General features: G+C 35.1%; 1 protein-coding gene across 2 annotated transcripts in view; it reads right to left on the bottom strand.

Annotated features, from left to right (window-relative positions):
• The window catches only part of Arl6 (ARF like GTPase 6), a 31,578-nt gene extending 17,200 nt beyond the window's left edge, over positions 1-14,378 (bottom strand). Inside the window, exons 1-4 of one of the 2 annotated variants that reach the window (XM_070030421.1) lie at positions 13,991-14,378; positions 12,538-12,686; positions 5,620-5,681; positions 4,927-4,995 (exon numbers count right to left, since the gene is read on the bottom strand). In XM_070030421.1, coding sequence (XP_069886522.1) covers positions 4,927-4,995; positions 5,620-5,681; positions 12,538-12,660 — 254 coding nt within the window. In that variant the 5' untranslated portion in view covers positions 12,661-12,686; positions 13,991-14,378. Of the gene's footprint in view, positions 1-4,926; positions 4,996-5,619; positions 5,682-12,537; positions 12,687-13,607; positions 13,709-13,990 lie in introns of those variants that run through there. The other variant, XM_070030422.1, reaches the window with a different exon arrangement.
• Between the last annotated feature and the right edge of the window lie 6,791 nt (positions 14,379-21,169).

The following is a 21,169-nucleotide window of genomic DNA, read 5'->3' on the forward strand; positions in this document are numbered from 1 at the left end:
TATCTGTTAAATCTTTGGCTTTTAAAAGCAAAAAACTTTTGTTTTATATATCATTAATTGCTAATGAAGCTCATTATCTTTTGTATAATTTTTGGACATCTGCACTTTGTGAATTATTTATTTATCTAATAATAAATGCAGATTTTAAAGAAATTAGTAATTAGCAATCAAAGTAATAAAAATAACACAAACTTTAAAAATACCAATTTCTCCTATTATTTAAAAAATGATAATATGGATTAAGAAAGCCACAATTATTAGTAGATACAGAAACCAGTAGAACTGGAAATATTTACCATGAGCTCTAAAAGAGTTTAATCACTTTGTATAAGTGATTTTATTTATGGAATTCATTCTAAGGAAACATGAACTATGTCTAAGCTTTACATACATAATAACTAGATAAGTGTTTATAATCTTTAAAAACAAAGAATGATGTTCTTGTACAAATAAAGAAATGTTGGAGCAAATTCTGGCATAGAGCTGCACGAGAAAAAATTAGGCAGCCACTAATTATATTCATAATATGTTTCTCCTAATATCTATATAATTGAATGTTAACTGAAAAAAGCAAGATATAAAATTATTTATATGCTTAATTAAATGTCTCCATTCTCTTTAGGGATTCACATTAGGTATTAATATATTTCAAAATGACCATTGTCAAGAAGATTAACAATGGTGAATTTATGAGTAGTATTTATGAAATAGAATAAGTTTTTGTTTTTTGGTGTTGTTGTTTTTTTTTTTTCCAGTCATGGGGCCTGAACTCGGGGCCTGGGCACTGTCCCTCAGCTCTTCAGCTCAAGGCTAGCCACAGTGACACTTCTGGCTTTTTTCTGTTTATGTGGTGGTGAGGAATCGAATTCAGGGCCTCATGTATGCAAGGCAAGCACTCTACCACTGAGCCACATTCCCAGCTCAGAATATTAGTTTTAACATGCTATAAACTTTAAGAGATGGGTGACAATGTTTAAAGACACTTTGTACTCATATACTGTTTTGTAGAATGGGAACTTCTTTGTACAACTACTTAAAGATACTACTACTACTACTACTAAAAATAAACTGTGCTTACATTTTGTACCTTTTCTTTCTTTCTTTTTTTAGTTTTTTTTTTTTTTGGTCGGTCATGGGGCTTGAACTCTGGGTCTGAACGCTGTCCCTCAGCTCAAGGCTAGTGCTCTACTGCTTGAGCCACAGCGCCACTTCCAGTTTTCTAGTGCTTTATTGGCCTTTTCCTGCCTAGGCTGGCTTTGAACTGTGATCCTCAGATCTCAGCCTCCTGAGTAGCTAGGATTACAGGTATAAGCCACTGGCACCCAGCTGTACCTTATTTTCTAGAGTAGAACTAACATAAAAATTACAGTATACAGTATTTAACATTACAAAACCAAATAAATTTACAAATAATCCCTTAAAATTCTATTATTCCAAAACAAATGCTATCTAATGTTTGGTACATATTCTAACAATTTTGTTTTTGTACACATATGTAGCATTTATTTATATAAAGAATATTTTTCTTGACATAGTTAAGGTATGTGCTACCACACATTCTTCTATATATCTTAACCTAACAGTTCTAGTTACAGGTCACTTTTCTAAAATACTTACTAAGTAATATAAGCAGTTTTCAATTTTAAAAAATATTGACAAATGATGTTGAAAAAAGGAACTACATTCTCAACAGAGTACTTTAGTACTATGACAAACTTCTCAATTGCAATCATTTTATCATTTAATTTAGAATTTAAACTTAGGATTCCTCAAGTTTTTCAAAAATATTTTAAATAGTAAAAATTAGAACAAAAAGAATTTTTTGAAGTACATTTTCCATGTATTTTTGCTATGTCATTAAAATATTTTTAAAAAACTGGCAAATCATATTGTTTTAAGAAGGAATACCTATCAATTAATTAGAAGAATGTAAATGTGTTGTTCCAGAAGCTCGTTTCCTAAAATGAAAATAAATAAAAATAAAAGCCTCACATCTATAAAGAGCACACACTAGCAAATCAGTTTTCCATTTCTAAACAGAACTTTTGAGTCTGAAGAGCTCTCCTTCCTTTCCTGTACATAAAAGGACCACTGATGAACATGATTTAAACAGGTGTAAGATTTATTAAAGTACTCACTGCAAAGTTTCTTGAGTCAATCTCCTCTGATTCATATTTTAGGAATATAATATTTGCTCTTAAATTAGCAGGAAAATGGTATTCAATCTAATCTGGTAGACACTTCATGATAGTTCATAATAATAAAAGGGAGCTTCACCAAGAATAGAGCTCCCCTATGACCCAGCAATCCCACTTCTGGGCATTTACCCAAAGGAAAACAAACAAGGCCATACTAAAGTTACCAGCACAACTGTTTATTACAGCATTATTCAAGATAACTAAGATATAGAACCAACCCAGATGCCCCTCAGTAGGTGAATGGATCAAGAGAATATGGTGTGTATATATATATATGTATATATATATACACACACACACACACACACATATATATGTATATATACAATGGAATTCTATGCCTCCATCAGAAAGAATGACAGTGCCCCATTTGTTAGGAAGTAGAAGGACTTGGAAAAAATTATATTAATTGAAGTAAGCCAAACCCAAAGAAACATATGTCCCATAGTTTCCCTTATTTGCAATAACTAGTATACGTCTAGGATAATATTACCAGACAAGCAGAAAAGGTCAAAAGCTATGTGCATATGACCATATGAGAGGATGCTAAGCAAAATGAACCCCAAGATAGGGACACAAGAGATTTTATCTTTGTTGCTGTTGATTTGAATGTACTATGTGATTTTTTTGTATGTTCTTTTGTATGTTCTTCCCCCATGGTATAACCCCTGCTGTCACTGTATTTGATTCTGGTGTTCTGCATCTTGTATATACATTTTTCTAATTTGGGAAGGAGAAGGGATAACAAAATGCTGAAACAAGGATACGGGTTGACCCATTGTAACAATGAGACATACAAGACACTATGTTGAAAATGAACTTTACAATTTGTCGGGGGGAGGGGGGGGAGGGAGAAGTTAGGGAGGTGGGGAGGGAAGGGGAGGTAGGGAAAAAACAAAGGAGGGGGTGGGTAACAAGGCTCAAGAGGAAATGTACTCATTACCTTGCTCATGTAACTGTAACCCCTTTGTACAATATCTTTACAATAAAAATATTTAAAAAGGAATATTGCTTTTGAACATCACTCTCATAAATGAAGGAATCCTTGCAACCTTAGAAGTTAATAAGATTATTTTAACATTACATGCAAATCTTGGGAAGACATACCTGGATGTAAGTAACTCGCAGCTCTCAATCTGAAGTAATTAGTGAGCACTTGATTTGTATGTGCTTAAAAGTACTTTGTTTAGAACTATTCACAGAATAAACCATAAGTTACAGATGGTGTGATTTTAACTAAAATTGGTCAATATTATTTCTGTTCCAGAGGTTAAGCATCATATTTGGCCTTGAAGAAAAAATTGGAATACACTTCTTTTCTAGAGTTTACAATCCTAGAAGGGAGAACCTAGGGGTGTTGGGCTTTAAGGCAAAGTGCATATGATTACAGAGGGGAAAAAACAAAACACTTTGCAAGCACTGCGGACTGAATAAACGAAGACACAGTATAACCTCAGATGAGGAAACTTTTTTTTTTTTAGTCCGGTTGTGGGGCCTGAACTCTTGGGCCTGAGCACTGTCCCTCAGCTCTTTAGCTCAAGGCTAGTGCTCTACCACTTGAGCCACAGCGCCACTTCCGGCTTTTTTCTTTTTGCTTATGTGGTGCTGAGGAATCGAACCCAGTGCCTCAGGCATGCAAGGCAAACGCTCTACCACTGAGCCAACTTCCCAGCCCGAGGAAACTTTTAAATTGGTTTGTTTTTTGTTTATCTAAACTCAGGGCCTAGGTACTGTTTCTAATTCCTGCCCCACCCCCATCTCCACCCCTTTCAAGGCTAACATTCTACTACTTTAGCCATAGCTCCACTTCTGGCTTTTTGGTGGTTCATTAAGACAAGAGCCTCATAGAATTTCTTGCTTCAGCTAGCTTCAGACCACAATCTTCAGGTCTCAGCCTCTTGAATGGCTAGAATTATAGATGTGAGCCACTTACACCTGGTTTGTTTTGGTTTTGGTTTTAAATGTACAAACACATTTAATAGGAGTATACTTAATGTTAAAAAGTTATAAAATATTTGTATCATTACTGTAATAACTAGCTTCATAATTTGCCCAAATAAATCTTGATGAAAACAAATTAAAAATTAAGAAGTATTCATACGGATTAAGCAATCAAGTAACCGAAGTAGTATTTCATGGTAAGTTAGGTTTAATTAGATAAATGTCTGAAAAAATAATATATCTTTGATTCTCCTAAACACTCAATATTTTTTTGTGACTGACAGCCTCATTCCTGTTTTGTCACTCATATAATTTCCTCCTATACTTCTACACTTCCTGAGCTTGTTCTTTTTTGTTACTATTACTGTTGCTTTGTTTTCCTAGGCAGAGTCTCTGCTATGTATCCCAGACTGGCTTTTAATATACTATGTATCCTAGGGTGGCTTTGAACTTAAAATCCTCCTGTCTCAGGGTTTTGAGGACTAGGATTACAGGTCAACATCATCATGCCAAACTTGAGCTGGTTCTTAAAACAGACATATTAGCCATATTAGCCAATGAAGTATCATTTTAAAAAAAGATAATAAAACAGGAATATTATGAAGCAACTTAAATATTTGAGAAACAATGTGAAGTTGTAGTAAATATTGTTCTCAATTAGGAAATGTGCTTAAATTATACAAACAATAGAAAAAATTAAAACTCAGTCCATATAATCACCTGGATTTCTGATTTTTGTTATTAAGACATAGCCATGTAGTTAAGTAGCATTCACAAATGTACTTACTTATAATAGTGTTCCCAGAGATTTCTGTATCTTCCTTGACCTGACATGTCAAACACTGTAAAAGACAAACTAAAGAAAAGAAGAAGCAAAGCATGACATCTTAACCACTTAACTTTTCCTTTCCCTTCCCTTCCTTTCCCTCCCCTCCCCTCCTCTCTCCTACCTTCCTTTCCCCCCTCCCCCTCTCCTTCTCTTCATTTCCCTTCTTCCATTTCCTCACTCTCTCTCTACCTTCCTTTCTTCTTTTTTTTTTTTTTTTTTAACTTTTTCTAGCACAACTGGGGTTTAAACTAGGGCTGTTAACTTTAGTGGTAGGCATTGATCTTATCATTTTATCACCATCCCTTAACTTTATGATTTTTCACACAGAGTCTTGCTTCTGGCTAAGGCAGACATCAAGAAGTGATCCAGTAGGATGGGCCACTAAATATATCTAGGTTACTAACTCAGAGTATAACTTTTACTTAATATTTTAAGTTTTTTCAAAGAAATAACCATTGCAATCTGATCATGAATGAGAGCCAGTATTCAAGAGTTTTAAAAATGAATTTTTGATATGTCATTTACACACTGAAAAATAAATTAGAGGTAGTTACAAAAATATTAATACATATAGGCTTCTAAAGAAATTAATTTTTCTAAAAGTAGGAGAGGTAACCGATAGAGCTTAGTCACAAGGATAAAGTATATTACCTGGATGATTTGAATTTCTCTATGCTGAATCCTATTGTTGGAACTATATCTTGAGATTGAGCCTTTAAAAGAGAAAACAATTTAGGAATTTGTAATTACTAAAGATGAACTCTTCCTCAGGTTAAACAATTATGTCCAGATTTTCCATTTCTAAAATATGAAATAGCAAAGTTAAAAATACTAAGAATTTTTGCAATTGGTGTCACTGTGTGACCTACAAAAACTTACGAATATTTATATTTTAATTTATATCTTGTTATATTAAGTTACTAAGAACTTATTTTTTTTAGTATGTAGGACTTTCTAAACTTCCAATATTTACTGAATTTATATGTTTAAGCCTGTTCTCTTGAGACAATCCATGCTCTCAAGGAATTTGTGATATAGACAATGTGAATAATAAAATTACTCACAAATGAGAAAAGCATGTAAATGATAAAAAGAAAGGTTATTGTGATTGTAAAGGCAGCAGGGGTGCTGTTAACATAGTCTGGAAGAATGCTCAGGAAAAGCTGCTTTAAGCAACTAACATCAAACAGGAATAATGGGAAAGGAGAAAAAGTTGTAACAAGTTCTTGACAAAGAACATTCCATTTAAGTATGATGATCTTAGGGCAAGAAGGAACTTGACAGTCAGGACAAGTAGAATGGCTATATGCCTAATAAGTATTGGTAAGTAGTACATGGTCTTTATCACGGTAAATAAGAACCTGAAGACCTTGGGAGGGAGGGAAAATAAAAAAGATGCAAGAATAACTTGTTGACAAATCATGCAAGTTTTTTGTTTTTTGTTTGTTTTTGTTGGTTGTGGGTCTTAAACTCTGTGCCTGGGCATGGGTACTGTCCCTGCACGCTTGAGCTCAAGGCAAGTGCTCTACTACTTGAGCCACAGCGCCACTTCTGGTTTTCTGGTGTTTAATTGAAGATAAGAGTCTCACTAATTTTTCCTGCCCACGCTGGCTTTGAACCATGATCCTCAGATATTAGGCTCCTGAGTAGCTAGAATTACAGGCATGAGCCACTAGTGCCCAGCCAAGTCATGCAAGTTTTAAAAATGCATTGTATCGACTATCTCAGGAAAGAAATTAGACATGTAGAAGCATGTATAAATTCAAGGAGAATTCCAATAAATAGCTCAATAAAATAAAGACAGAGAAGAATATCAAGGAAGAATTAGGTAACGATATAGAAAGCCTTAAGAATCAAATTAAAAAGTTAGAAATCAAAAGCTCTATAATCACATTAAAAAGTCAGTTATAAACTTTACTAATAGAATGAAAAAGTTGATAACAGAGTATCAGTAACTAAATATGAAGTAGAGGAATTAGGTTAGAATCACAGGACAAAAATATATTTAAAAAATATAAATGGACAGGCATATGAACACTATAGAAAATACCAAATATATAAATCATGAAAAAAGAAAAGGAAAGATATACAAGCTAAAGGCATACAAAATATATTCAATGAAATAATTGCAGAATTTCCCAGTCTTGAGAGTCATCCAGGTATAAATGGCTTTAATAAAAAAAGGAAAAATTAGAAAACACCATTAGACATATTATAATTAAAACATTAAATATACAGAAAATGAAAGAATATTGAAATATACAGGACAGAAGTACAAGTCACACATGCAAGAAAATTTGATCAGAATAACTAGATGTTTTTCAGAAGTAATTATAAATGCAAGGAGGGCATGGAGTGATATATTCCAAGCCCTAAAAAAAAGAGCTGTCAAGGTAGATTACTCTATACAGAAACTTATTCTTCATAATTGCAGGAAAACTAAACATCTTCAAAATAAGCAAAATTTAAGGAACTTGTGATCCAAACCAGCATTTGCAGAAGATATTGAAAGGAGTCTTAATCACAGAAGAGGAAGATCTACATTATAAGGAAAACACAGGAAGAATGGATAAATAGATTAAAAAATAAAGATTAGCCAGGTGCTGGTGGCTCACACCTGTAATCCTAGATACTCAGCAGGCTGAGATCTGAGGATTGAGGTTCAAAGCCAGGCTGGGCAGCAAAGTCCATGAGACTCTTATCTCCAATTAAACACCAGAAAACCAGAAGTGGTTTTGTGGCTCAAGTGGCAGAACACTCCCCTTGAGTTGAAGAGCTGAGCGACAGTGCCCAGGCCCAGAGTTCAAGCCCTATGACCAAAAAAGAAAGAAAGAAGGAAAGAAAGAAAGAAAGAAAGAAAGAAGGAAAAAAAGAAAGAAAGAAAGAAGGAAAGAAAGAAAGAAAGGAAGAAAGGAAGAAAGAAAGATTAGAAAAGTAGCAATCATCACAAAATCCAGCAAATTAATAAAACTATTTACATGCTTTTCAGTAATAACACTGAATGTTAATGGTTTAATTCTGTGCTTAAAATATATAGAATGGTGGATTAAAGGGAAGATTTGGCCATTTGATGTCTACAAGAAATGCATCACATTGACAAAGATAAACATTGGCTTAGGGTGCAAGAATGGATAAGAAAATTTTCCAAGAAAACAGTAGCTACATTCTATCTAATAAAAGACTTCAAACCAAAATTAGAAATAACAAAGATTACTTCATATTATAAAAGAAACAATCCGCCGGGCTCTGGTGACTCACGCCTGTAATCCTAGCTACTCAGGAGGCTGAGATCTGAGGATCTCGGTTCAAAGCCAGCCCGGGCAGGAAAGACTGTGAGACTCCTATCTCCAATAAACCACCAGGAAACCGGAAGTGGCGCTGTAGCTCAAGTGGTAGAGCGCTCGCCTTGAGCTGAAGAGCTGAGGGACAGCGCCCAGGCCCAGAGTTCAAGCCCCACGACCGACCAAAAAAAAAAAAAGAAACAATCCACCAAGAGGGCATAACTATTGTTCAGGGTACATGTGCAAAACTTAAGCATACCCAATCTCATGAAATAAATATTAATGAACAGTCAAGCATAGACAGACCCACCACACTAACAGTGGGAGACTTCAATACCTGATTTTCACCAGTGTTTACTGTGTGTATATATCGGGATATAGTAACATACAAAAGTCAGTAGATTTTTACAAACCAACCATGAACAGAAAAGAAATCAGGAACTCTATTTACAATAACCTCAAAAACCAAAACACCTAGGAATAAACTTACCTAAGCAGATGAAAGATTTCAACAAACAAAAAAATAAAACCTTAAGGAAAGAAACTGATGAAGACATTAGAAGGTGAAAATATCTTCCATGTTCATGGATACTGAACGTGGAAAACAATCTGCAGTTGCAATATAATTCCCATCAAAAGCCCAATATCATCCTTTCCAGAAATAGAGAAATCAATCCTAAAAGATTGATGCTGGAATTATTACAATATTAGATTTTATAATACAGAGCCATAGTAGCATAAACAAAATAATACTAGTACAAAAAAAAAACAGATCAGATCAAAGAAACAGGAGACCCAGACATAAACCCACATGGCTACATTCATATCATTTTGTCAAAGGAGTGAAAGATATTAATTGGAGAAGATAGCCTCTAACTAATCCTACCACATTAATCTAATTCTGGCCCTTACCAATTTCTTGCCTTAAATTACTATAATAGCCTTCTACTTATGTCTCTTTAGCTTACATTACCTGGCCAAGTTAAGCAACAGTTTTCTTTTCTTTTTCTTTTTTTTTTTTAATGTGAAATACACTACAATGTTTCGTTCATAAAGCTTTAGTAGAATTAAATGAGCTAATGGGCATAAAATACTCAACATAGTGTCTGCAAAGATTCAACAAATATTTTCTATCATTATAATTATACCTCACTGACTTCAATTAGTCTTGTTCCAAAGTTTTTTTATACTGCCCCAAGTATAAGTTAAAAAAAGAAAAATCCCTTTTCCATTCACCTTGCTGAAAATAGGAATAGTAGCAGAAAATTTTCCTCCCAACATCATGTTCACTCTGATAGTATATTTCTCAGAAAATTTACATTCAAGTGGAAAGATGGGCATTGGGAAATCATTGGACACATATCTGTAATGAGCTAGTGAAAAGGGCTCTCTCAGAGGCATTTACCTCATGGTTTTACCTCATTGAAGTTTGGTCAGCTTTTCTTTCTATTCATCCTATGAGCCTAGTATTTTTCCAAAACCACCTTTCTTCTTGTTGGCTAGAAAAAAGAAAATTTCCAGTACTAAAGTTCCTGACTTGTACTGTGGTGACCCTTGCACAATAAGTGTTGAATGAAGAGCTTCCTATTTTTTGTTGATCTTGTAAAACTCACTATCTTTAAAGGTTCTTATCTCGTCAGTCACATGATAATAAAATCATCAGTTATTATTAAGGAAAAATACACCAATAACAAAACTGTGAGCAAGTTGAAAGTTTAAAGAAATCTCAGGAAATATGCATCAAAATAGTAACCTTAAGCTGATCATAGATACTGATTATAGGATCACTCCTATAATCTTAGCTACTCAAGAGATTGAGATCTGAGGATCAAGTTCAAAATTAGCCCAGGCAGAAAAGTCTGTGAGGCTCTTATCATCAATAAACTAGTCAGAAAAAGCTGGAAGTGGTGCTGTGGCTCGTGGTAAAGTGCTAGCCTTGAGCAAAAGAAACTCATAGGCAGTGCCCAGGCCCTGAATTCAAGCCCCAGGACTGGCAAAACAAAACAAAACAAAAAACCCCCAAGACAGTACCCTTATCTTCTCTGAATTATAATTAGAACATTTACATGTAGCCTCTGTACAATCACCTATCTTCACAATTCCCCATTTAATTGTAGGAATATACAATTTGTTTTCTTCCTTTGAAAGTTCTAATGGAAATGATTCAAAAAAATGAAAATGTCTTTCTTCTTCATTCTTTAAAAAAAATTTACAACAGTCACTAGCACAACCATGTTCACTGCAGCACTATCCACCAAAGATAGCCAAGGCATAGAATCAGCCCAGATACTCTTCAATGGACAAATGGATCAAGAAAATGTGGTACATATGCACAATAAAATTGTACTCATCTTTTAGAAAGAATAATATTGTATTATTTGTAAAGAAATGGTAAGACTTGGAAAAAATTGTTTAAATACTTAGCTTATCAACTTATAAGTAAATACATTAGGTGCTACACAAATATACACAAAGGATTAACAGAAATATAGCAGATTCAAAGGAGAACTCAAATAGTGTAATTCCTTAGAAAGGAAAAGTCTAAGTTCAACAAAATAATCACCAGGAAGCAGGTACTTGGAAGGGATGGGGTAGGGTCAATGGGAAAGGAGTAGATAACGAAGATTAGAGACAGGAAGAATGCCTTCAAGAAGTCAATGTATATCCTACAAAATTAAGAAGAGTGAGGGAAAGGGTGGATAGGAAAGGGATAGGTGTGAATGTTGAAAGGAGTAACACTGACTAAGATGCACTGTATTCATAAACTGATTTGTTAAATGGAAGCTCTTTTGTACAATTTTTGGTTTTTTTTTTGGCGGTTGTGGGGCTTGAACTCTGGGCCTGGACATCGTCCCTCAGCTCTTCAGATCAAGACTAGCATTCTACCACTTGAGCTACAGCGCTACTTCCGGTTTTCTGGTGGTTTATTAGAGATACGAGTTTCACAGACTTTCTTGCCCGGGCTGGCTTTGAACTGGGATCCTCAGATCTCAACCTCCTGAGTAGCTAGGATTACAGGCGTGAGCCACCGGCACCCAGCTTGTACAACTATTTAAAGATAATTTTTAAAGACTTTCCCAACACATAATATTCATCAGTTTAGAAAATTCCAGTAACCTTAGTAAATTAACAATAAAGAAACATTAAGAAAGTTTAATGTTAAAAATCATCGAAAGTTTAATATTAAAAATCAGCTTAGAACTAGGAAATATTTAGTTATACAGAAACCGACTTCATCTATACACATACAAAAAAGAATACATTCATATGAGATGTAGAAGGTAAGAGGCCAGTCTGAGCAAAATCTTCATGAGAACCCACTGAAACCAATAAATAGCTGAGTGTGGTGGCATGAACCTGTTATACCAGCTATGGAAGAAGTATAAATAGGAGGATGATGACCCAGGCTGGTCAAAGCAAAAATATGACATCCTATCTCAAAAATAACCAAAACAAAAAAAGCATTGGGAAAGGGGATCAGAGGTGGCTCAAGTGGTAAAGTACCTGCCTCAAAGATCCTGGGTTCAGGGTGGGAAGGTAGCTCAGTGGTAGAGTGCTTCCCTTGCATGCATGAAGCCCTGGGTTCGATTCCTCAGCACCACATAAGCAGAAAAAGTTGGAAGTGGCACTGTGGCTCAAGTGGTAGAGCATTAGCCTTGAGCTGAAGAGCTGAGGGACAGCACCCAGGCCCAGAGTCCAGGACCCACAACAGGAAAAGAAAAAAAAAAAAAGATCCTGGGTTCAAACTTCAGTATCATCAAAATAACCAAATAAAAAAGAACAAGATTTAGAAAGTGGTATCAGAAATTAGGAATGGACTGGTGACTTTATGTACCTTTCTCTGACATACACATCATGTACTGAAATCTAATGTACTAACTTTACATATTTTTCAGTTAAAATAATATCTCCATATATTACTTAAAATTAACCTGCCTACTACTGATATGCACATGACACTTTTGGGGGAAACATAGCTAATTTTCTACAGAAACTGTAAAGATAATTTACATTTTCATTTGATTATTCCTCCCTTGAAAAGAAAAAGTTAAAAAAAATGACAGTGCAGCCTGAAAGTAAGCTTGGAATATTGGTGTAATCTTGAAGAAAAAAAATTCAGTTTAATAATTAAGATTTACTCAAAAACTCCATAAAACATACTACAAATGATGCTTCATTTATTAAGTACTAAAAGATTAACATCATTTAACAATATGCTCATATACATATCTATTTATATGAAATTATAATGTCCAATAACACACATATATCAAATATGGATACTTACATTTGAAGGTTTAAGTTTATTAATGATTGTTGTTTTCCCACTATTATCGAGACCAAGGCATAAGACGTGAACCTCCTTCTTCCTCAGGCCAAGAAATTCTGAAAGTCTATCTAGCAATCCCATAATGTGATTCAAATATTTACAAAGCACTGCAAGAAAAAAGAAATATTATCTAAAGGCACAGTATGTATGGTATGTACATAAAATTTTAATAAAGACACACAAGGACAATGTAGAAACCATGTCAATGTACTTTATACTTAGTAAAGAGAACATAAGCTGATTATAAGAAAGGAGCCTTAACTGAAATACAGATTGGCAGCTTATAACCTCTGGCAACAGAATAATGAGATCACCACATTTCTCACAGTAATTTGTAATATTTAAGAAGAGAAACTGTGGTCAGTCTCACTCTGTCAACCATAATAGTTTCAAGTATAAATTAGGTTATAAGTTTCCTGGGAAATCTGGAAAAAAACACAGGCAATGGGTTTCCCATACAGCCTGATGCTAAAAGCTCAGAAAATATAAGCTAAAACAGAAATACAGAACCAAATTGTAATTTTTTTTTTGCTACAACATTTAAACCACTAGCTAAATCTTTACAAAGAAGTGATATGCAGTCATTATGGAGAGCTACTAGTTTGAAAAATAAAATCCATGAATAGCTGCCTTTTCAATAACAGCAAAGCAAAACAAATATATTTATTAAACGTTTATAATACACACTGGAACAAGACTGATGTCATCACCCTCTTGAATCTAATCCCTTTATCAATATATTTCAAGCAGTGCAACTGTTCGGTGTATTACAAATTGTGGATTCCTTCCTCAGAAATTTCTATCAATACTTATCAATAGTGAACGAGACTTTTTACTCCTCTAGTCTTTAAATGCATTACTTTTTTTGGTTGCTTAGCCTCTCTGTTTTTCCTATGGCAGCAGTGTTCATGCAGTCGCTGTATGTACGCACGCACCGCTCCCCTCTCTATACACACCAGTAGATTCCTACATGGTAATATGCTGACGGCAAAACCCTGTAGCACTAACATGTCATTCACAGTCAATACCTTGGAAAGTAAACCGCAGTTAACCCCTGAGTGATACTTGGTAAACTTCAAACTTGGTAAACTTCAAACGTTAGCTGAGTGACCTGCTGCGGTTTCAAAACACAAATTCACTCTTTCTTAGTTCTTGGTCTTTGATCATGAAGGTTCAGTTCTATGTTCGACGCCTCCTATTTAGCTCCAAGTCAGGCAGGTGTTAAAACCCATCCGACACACTTGCCCATCCCAGTTCAATGTGTGATCTGGAGTCCTTCATACGCCCAGCACCTAGCCCAGTTCTCCATCCCCAGCCCACCTCTTGAGTGAAGAAGTGGGGCAAAAAGCCGGGAGGGACTGTGAACCCGACAGGAAGACAGTGCCAGAGGTCCTGAGAACCAGGGAGCTACCTGATCTCGGAGGCCGGTCCAGAGGCCCAGGCACTGGCGAGCAGCCGGGACGACACACCCACTCGGCGCCGGCTCTAGGATGGGTTTCCCGGGAGTCTTTTTCCCTGAGCCTTTGAAGAGAAGGACCCGCTGCTCCCCGAAAAGCCCCCTGCGCACACGGCGAGGAACCCACGGCTTCAGCCTCAGCTCGGGAGCATCAGGGGCGGAGCAGGCGCCCGGGCGCGCGCGGCGTTCCCATGGCAACGGAGGCTTCTTCCGGTCCGAGGCCACGCCTTCTCGAGAAGATTGTAGAGTTTCCGCCACGGTGTTTTTGATTCTTGGGATTAAAAGAGCTCTGAAGTGGGAGGGAACGAAAGGCCCAGAGTCTCGGAAAGGAAACACCATCACAGGAAGTGTGAGCGCTGAGGAGCAGCCACTTGAGCGCCCAATTTCCGGCGAGTGTGCTCACCCGTGGGGCATGATGGGAGTTGTAGGCGCGCGCACAGCCTGCTGGGTAGCGCTTCTCTTTTTGCCTTAGATGCCAGCATCTCCCCAAGACGCCAAACTTCCTTTAGATGCCCTGAGGCCTCCAGAGGCTTGGTAGCTCCCCAAACACTTCATCTCTGTTTGTTAGGGGCAATGTGGTGCGCAGCCACGACTACAGGATACAGCTGTGCCCCAGGGGCAAGATGTGACCAAGGTTGCCCCCCCCCCCACCTGTCCCACCTACTTTCCCTGGAACCCTGTTTGGCCTCTGACCTTCAGTCTTTGAGAAGCAAGTCTGTCTTATAGGTGGGGAGACAGAGTTGTAAACGATCATACGGTTAGTCGAGAACAAACAAAAAGCCTAGGTGGGAAAAGTTTCCCGAGACAGTATGTGGCAAAGGGAATAGGCCCATGTCCTTCCTAGCTGTCTGGTCCCGCAGAAATATTTCTACTAGGCCTAATCTGTTGTGATTAGGTTGCCCTTCCCCATCCGCCCAGAATCAAATGGACTGGTGAGCAGAAAAGGAATTAATATTGATAAAGTTGACTATCTTCTTAAATTTAACTTGGGCTTTACAGTAACAGAGACAAATGAGCATTGAAAATATGATTTGTCCCATATTTTATCCACTTACAGATCTGTACTTAAGATTGAGAGACTTTTTTTTGGTGGGGTAGCAGAGGGGCATGCTTGGCAGGTTTTATGGTAGGGGTATCCTCCTGATGTCTCATACCACTTTGTCAGATAAGACCCATCCATCCTGCATTTCGGATAAGACCAGGAGTGAGATTTTCTTGAGAATCAGTAAGGTGGGGGGAGGGGAGAGGCTGGGGTGGGTGGGCAATGGGCAATGGGAGCAGCATGGAGTTGTGAGAACAAAGCAGATTCCCATCACTCACATCAGAGAAAAAGACTCACAGAAACCCATACTTCAGTGTACAACTAGGGGAAAAAAAGAGATAAACATAACCCTTATATTTGCATACCTCAAAGTGCTGACAAATGTCCTCATAAAAATGGATTGTGCAGCTCTATTGGGTTTTACTATGTGGCCTTAGGACAACTAAATCTTATCTGTACTTTATCTTCTCAGCTTCTTCCTTTCAGAAGGATGTGGTTTATCTCCTCTGGTGATTTAGAAGCTTAGTACGATAATGGAAATATAAATGTTTGGCAGGGAAGGGGGAACAAAGGAGGAGGCAATAATGCTTGATAAGAAATGTACTCATTACCTTGCCCATGTAATTGTAACCCTTCTGTATGGTATTTTCACAATTAAAAAAATGTTTGGCAGGAAGTAGGTGTTCAGTAAATGTCCTATTATTCTTTGTCCTTTTGTTGAAACAATAATATTACATAGATTAGATTCAGACAGTCCCTAAAAACATGTACAAGGAACTCTTGTTCACTTTTCTATTTGTCTGAAAGTGAGACTCATTTAGATAAGAGATGGAAGCCAATTCATCATAATACTACAATGCTTCTCTTAAAAATAACAGGAATGTTAAGGTAATAAGTTTGGGAAAAAACTGGAAATAAACACCTAATTTTCTGTAAACTCAGGTAGAGATAAATTTAGCAAAAAAAACAAGCAAAATGTAAACCAATAATCATCTTGAATAAGTTCAGTTAATGTAATATCCTATTATTATTAGAGATGAACTAGTTATGAAACAAAAAAACCTACTCAACAATCTAGAAAATATTGAAAATTAAAATTTTTAAATATATATTTTGAATGGTTGGATCTGCTGTTTTGATGTTTTGCCAATTGTAACTACACTTGAGTACACTCAGAACTTCAGCATAGAATTATCCTACTCTACTTAAGAAATAAACTTGTTTAAGTCTCAATTTTAAAGAAGCTTTGAAAATGGGAGCTGTTTTTCTAAGATGCATATGTGGTAGAAGAGTTTTAGGTACATTCTTAGAAGTTTTGATTTCATAGTGGATTATAATTTTATAAAACTAAGAATTTATTATGTTTATAGATACACTACAGAATTATTCTGACTTGTTCAGGATAGTTTTAATGTACTTCTCTACTATAAATGTTTCAAAATATAGAAATATTTGATATATAATTATTTGAAGTTTTGCTATGAACACTGTGTACTTCTCTATTATAAAAGTTTCAAAATATAAAAATACTTGATATATAATTATTTGAAGTTTTGCTGTGAACACCAATAACACAAATATGCATTTGATCATTTGGATGTTATGCATGTCATTTTATTATCTGTAGTTTGTGCATAAGGAAATATGTGCAATGAATAATTGCATTCAGTTGACTGATAAAATATTTTGTCACCATAAAATCTCTATAAAAATATGTGCTAGTTATTTATACTGATTTATGTGACTTTATGTCTAGACTTTAATGTCTTTATTTTGAAAAATGACAAGTACATTTCATATCTTGAATTATTAACATTATAAAGAATATCTAGATTTAATAAACTAAAACAAATTACATTATGTATATACATTAATAAAAGTGTAAAACATCACAAATTCAGCCACCCAAACTTAACTTTTATTTGCTATTAGATATTGTAATAAATGGGCTTGCTCCATCTATTAGACCCTGATAATGGTTCATAGGAAATCATAGAAAAATAAAATACATTAATTAATAATTTGTACCTTGTACAAAAATCTTATTATATCGCTCAGCAGGTTGTTTTGCTAAGTGCCATATTCTTTCAGCAAATAGATGACATATGTAATGCAGTTCACCATAAACAATCCCTCATGTTGACAGCATCTACAACACTATTAACTTGTAAGCATGCCAGCACAGGAAAATTTACATAGAGTATCATAGTATTGTAGGTTTTTATAAGAAAAAAATAAAATCACTTTCAAATTAAGTTTGCACTACCTCACTGTCACGGGACGGTAGATAAAGTAGGATTTCAGGTCAATTAACATCTTTTTATTGTATTAATTTCTACCATATGGTGGTGAGAACCAGAAAGAGAACATTGGCTAAGAACTTGAATGGAAGGCATATGTTGAAGTTCTTAATGGTAATATAATATAAAATTGGAAAATTAATATAGTGCCACATTTCCTTATCTTCACAAAAAGATCTGAGTAGGTGGGTATAGTAATAAATCTCAGATTAGTGATGAATAGCCTCATGTCAATTTTAAAAGACACTTAAAAAATAACTTACATGAAAGAATGTTCTCAGCAGCAGTTTTTATTAAGTCAAATATGGATCTGTGAGGGATTTTTTTTTTTTTTCAGTCATGGGGCCTGAACTCTGGGCCTGGGCACTGTCCCTCAGCTCTTCAGCTCAAGGCTAGTGCTCTACCACTTGGAGCCACAGTGCCATTTCCCAGTTTTCTGCTTATGTGGTGCTGAGGAAATGAACCCAGGGCCTCATGCATGCAAGGCAAGCACTCTACCACTGAGCCACCTTCCCAGCCCTGTGAGGGATTAATTAAAGTTAAAGGTTATCTAGGTATTTTATAGAAATCTGTTTAGTATTAAACTTTTTGGGATTTGTGTTACAAAGATTTTTATAAGTATGATTTAAATGCAGTGCAACTGTTGAAATCATCTGCCACTTAAATTTGAAATAGCCATTTAAATGTCTAAAGTATCTAAGCAAATACAATCATTCCATTTTTGGTTATGATAGAACAGCAAAATTTGGAAAGCAATCTTATCTCATAATTTATAATCTAATTTTCAATCAAGCCCAAATGATACATATTTATTTTTAAATTTCATCATATTAAATACCATGCAGCCAGTCTAAAGGTCAAACACCAAGTACTATTAAAATAGCACATATTTTTTGTTAGGATAAAGAAGGGTACAATGAACAAAACTACAATTTCAATGTGATATATTTCTCCTAAATGTCAGAATGCATTGATTTTTTTTTTGGGGGGGGGGTCCAGTCGTGGGGCCTGAACTCTGGGCCTAGACGCTGTCCCTCAGCTCTTCAGCTCAAGGCTAGCGCTCTACCACTTGAGCCACCTTCCCAGCCCCTGCATTGATTTTTTTATATAGAAACAAAACAAAATTATTTTTTCTTAAACATTAGTACCTGTATGTATTTTTGTTAAATTTAGACGGCAGCTCAAACCCTCCAACATAGTATTTGAGAGAACTAGCCAATTAAGTACACAATATGTATTTTATGTGTTCAAATCATTTTAATTTTCTTAGCCTTTGAATTATAAGAGAATAGCTGTAAAATGCTCCAGCCATTTACATAGTAATAGACAACAACAACTAAGAAAATGTGAGAAGTATCTATAGCATTGAGGAATCTTCAAGAGAATACTTGAATAGTAATCTGTACCATATGAAAAAGGAGGACTCTAGTCAGTGTCTTTCAAAAGCAGTTTCAGATTGTTTATTAAGTGCTGTAAATACTAAAGAATGAAGATGTCTTTGGATTTATTAGTTTTCTCATATATTAGTCACACACAAATGTTTGTTCATTACTGAATGCCCATCCATTACTTTCTCTCTCTCTCTCTCTGTCTCTGTCTCTCTTTCTATTATAATATATATGTATAATGTATTGTCTTTAAATCTCCAGATACCTATTTCTCTTTAACCTGTATATAGCCCTTTCTATTCCCATACTGAATTCTCTGGTAAAATCAAACTACTCACAAAGCAACATCTTTACCTTTCTACTACCAATCTACTAACATATGCACATTACACACTGCCTTCCCTTACACTAGATTTCCATGTCCTTGTTTCTACCAAAAACTAACCTCTACTTATACACTGAATCCTTACTCTGCTATTTCTACAGCTTTTGCTATAATAATCCTTCCTGAATAAAAGTTTCCCTTTATGGTTCAAATCACTCCCACCAGGATATATACATGCTTTCGCATCTTTTATATAAACAAGGAAAAAGATTCCCACATCTACTTTGGTTACTGTTCTATTTCCCATGCTCCCTTTTTGACAAACATTTTGAAAAAAATCTTTTGTAGGTTCTGATTCCACTTTTATCTCTTCTTCATCTCTTCCATCAAGCTTTGACTCTTTCTCAGACTTCCCTGTTTAGGTCTTCAAAGAGAGCAATGGCTTTTATTTGTTTTGATCTTTACTTCTTAATGGCATTTGATCCTGATGACCAACTGCATTTCTTTTTACTCTACTTTACCTTAGTTCAATTTCCTTTATTGACCTCTCTTTCATTGCCTAACTTCTAAACGTTGGGATGCCCTAGATCTCATTCCTAATCTAATTTATGTATCTATAGGCTATTCTAAGTTTTAAAACTATACTGAGTGTATGCTAATGACATCTGAATTCTGACCATTTAGTCCTCCTGGCTGCTTAAAATCTTCCTCCCCCTCCCCTTCCCTCTCCTCCTCCTCCTCCCCCACTCCTCTCCCCCTTTTCCTCCCCCTCCTCCTCTTCTTCCTCCCCCCTACTCCTCCCCTCCCCTCCCCCTCTATCCCTCTTCTCTCCCCCCTTTTCCCTCTCCCTCTCTTTCTCCCTCTCCCTCTCCCTTTCCCTTTCCCTTGCCCTTTTTTGTCAGTCATGAGGCATGAACTCAGGATTTGGACACTGTCCCTGACCTTTTTCGCTGGAGGCTAGTGCTCTACTACTTGAATCATAGTGCCAGTTCCAGCTTTCTAGTGGTTAATTGGAGATAAGAGTCTCACAGACTTTTCTTCCCCTGACATTTTTGAACCATACCTGTTTCTTCTCTAACATCAAATCAGTTGATCATGCTTCAAATGTAGAATATACCTTTGAATTTTCTTTCATCTTTATTCCATATGTGCATATTAATTTTATTTGGCATCTAAACAATTTTGTAACAGTGAACTAATGATTTCCCTTTATTTCTTTATTTTTTTGCTGCTTACATATGTTACATAGTATAAATATGTATCTATATTAAAATTTTAGATACTTAGCTACTACATTAAGTAGGATGATCAAAGTTGTAAAGGAGAGAATTGATTTTTTTAGAAACAGGAACATAAACCTAATATTAAATGGAATGGATTTTGGTTTCTGTTTGAAATGAGGTTTAATGAAATTTAAAATACTAAGCAATAAAACAGTAATTCTTTGAGAATTAGAAAGTTAGAAGAAAGGCTGAAAATATAAAATAGGTATTAACTATTTTCTTAAATTATTAAAAGAACTGGAAAGAAGATTCAACTTCTTCAAAAATTATAAATAATTAAAGATCAAAATATGCCATATGAAAATATATCATATAAAACTAACATACGATATCATATTTTTAAACATTTAGCATTTTGTCAAAAATTCACATAAGTGCTTAGAACTATGAATTGAGCTAACACATAATCCTTTCTGGTCAGCTTTTCCTCCATCTACAGAAGTGTTTTAACTTAATAGAAGAAAATGTCAATTGATAGGATAATTTATTAATATGTATAAAACACTTTGATAATCCCATGATGTATAATTATATTTTAACAAACTTAAATTACATATCTTAGAAATAAATTATTAGTAGTATAATAACATTAAGGATTATGATTTCACCTATGAATACATTTTTAAAAAATGTTATATTTTTATAAAATTTCAATTTTATATTTGGATATGTAGTTTAACAAATATTAGTAGATTTATTTGTATTAAAGATTCTAATCCTCAAACAGCATTTAGCTTGAAATTTCCAGTAATGTGGTGTTATTTTTGTCATTCATTAAAAAATTCATTTATTTATT

Source organism: Dipodomys merriami, unplaced genomic scaffold, assembly GCF_024711535.1.
Source record: "Dipodomys merriami isolate MVZ:Mamm:240054 unplaced genomic scaffold, mDipMer1.0.p SCAF_2, whole genome shotgun sequence".
Taxonomy (NCBI): Eukaryota; Metazoa; Chordata; class Mammalia; order Rodentia; family Heteromyidae; genus Dipodomys; species Dipodomys merriami.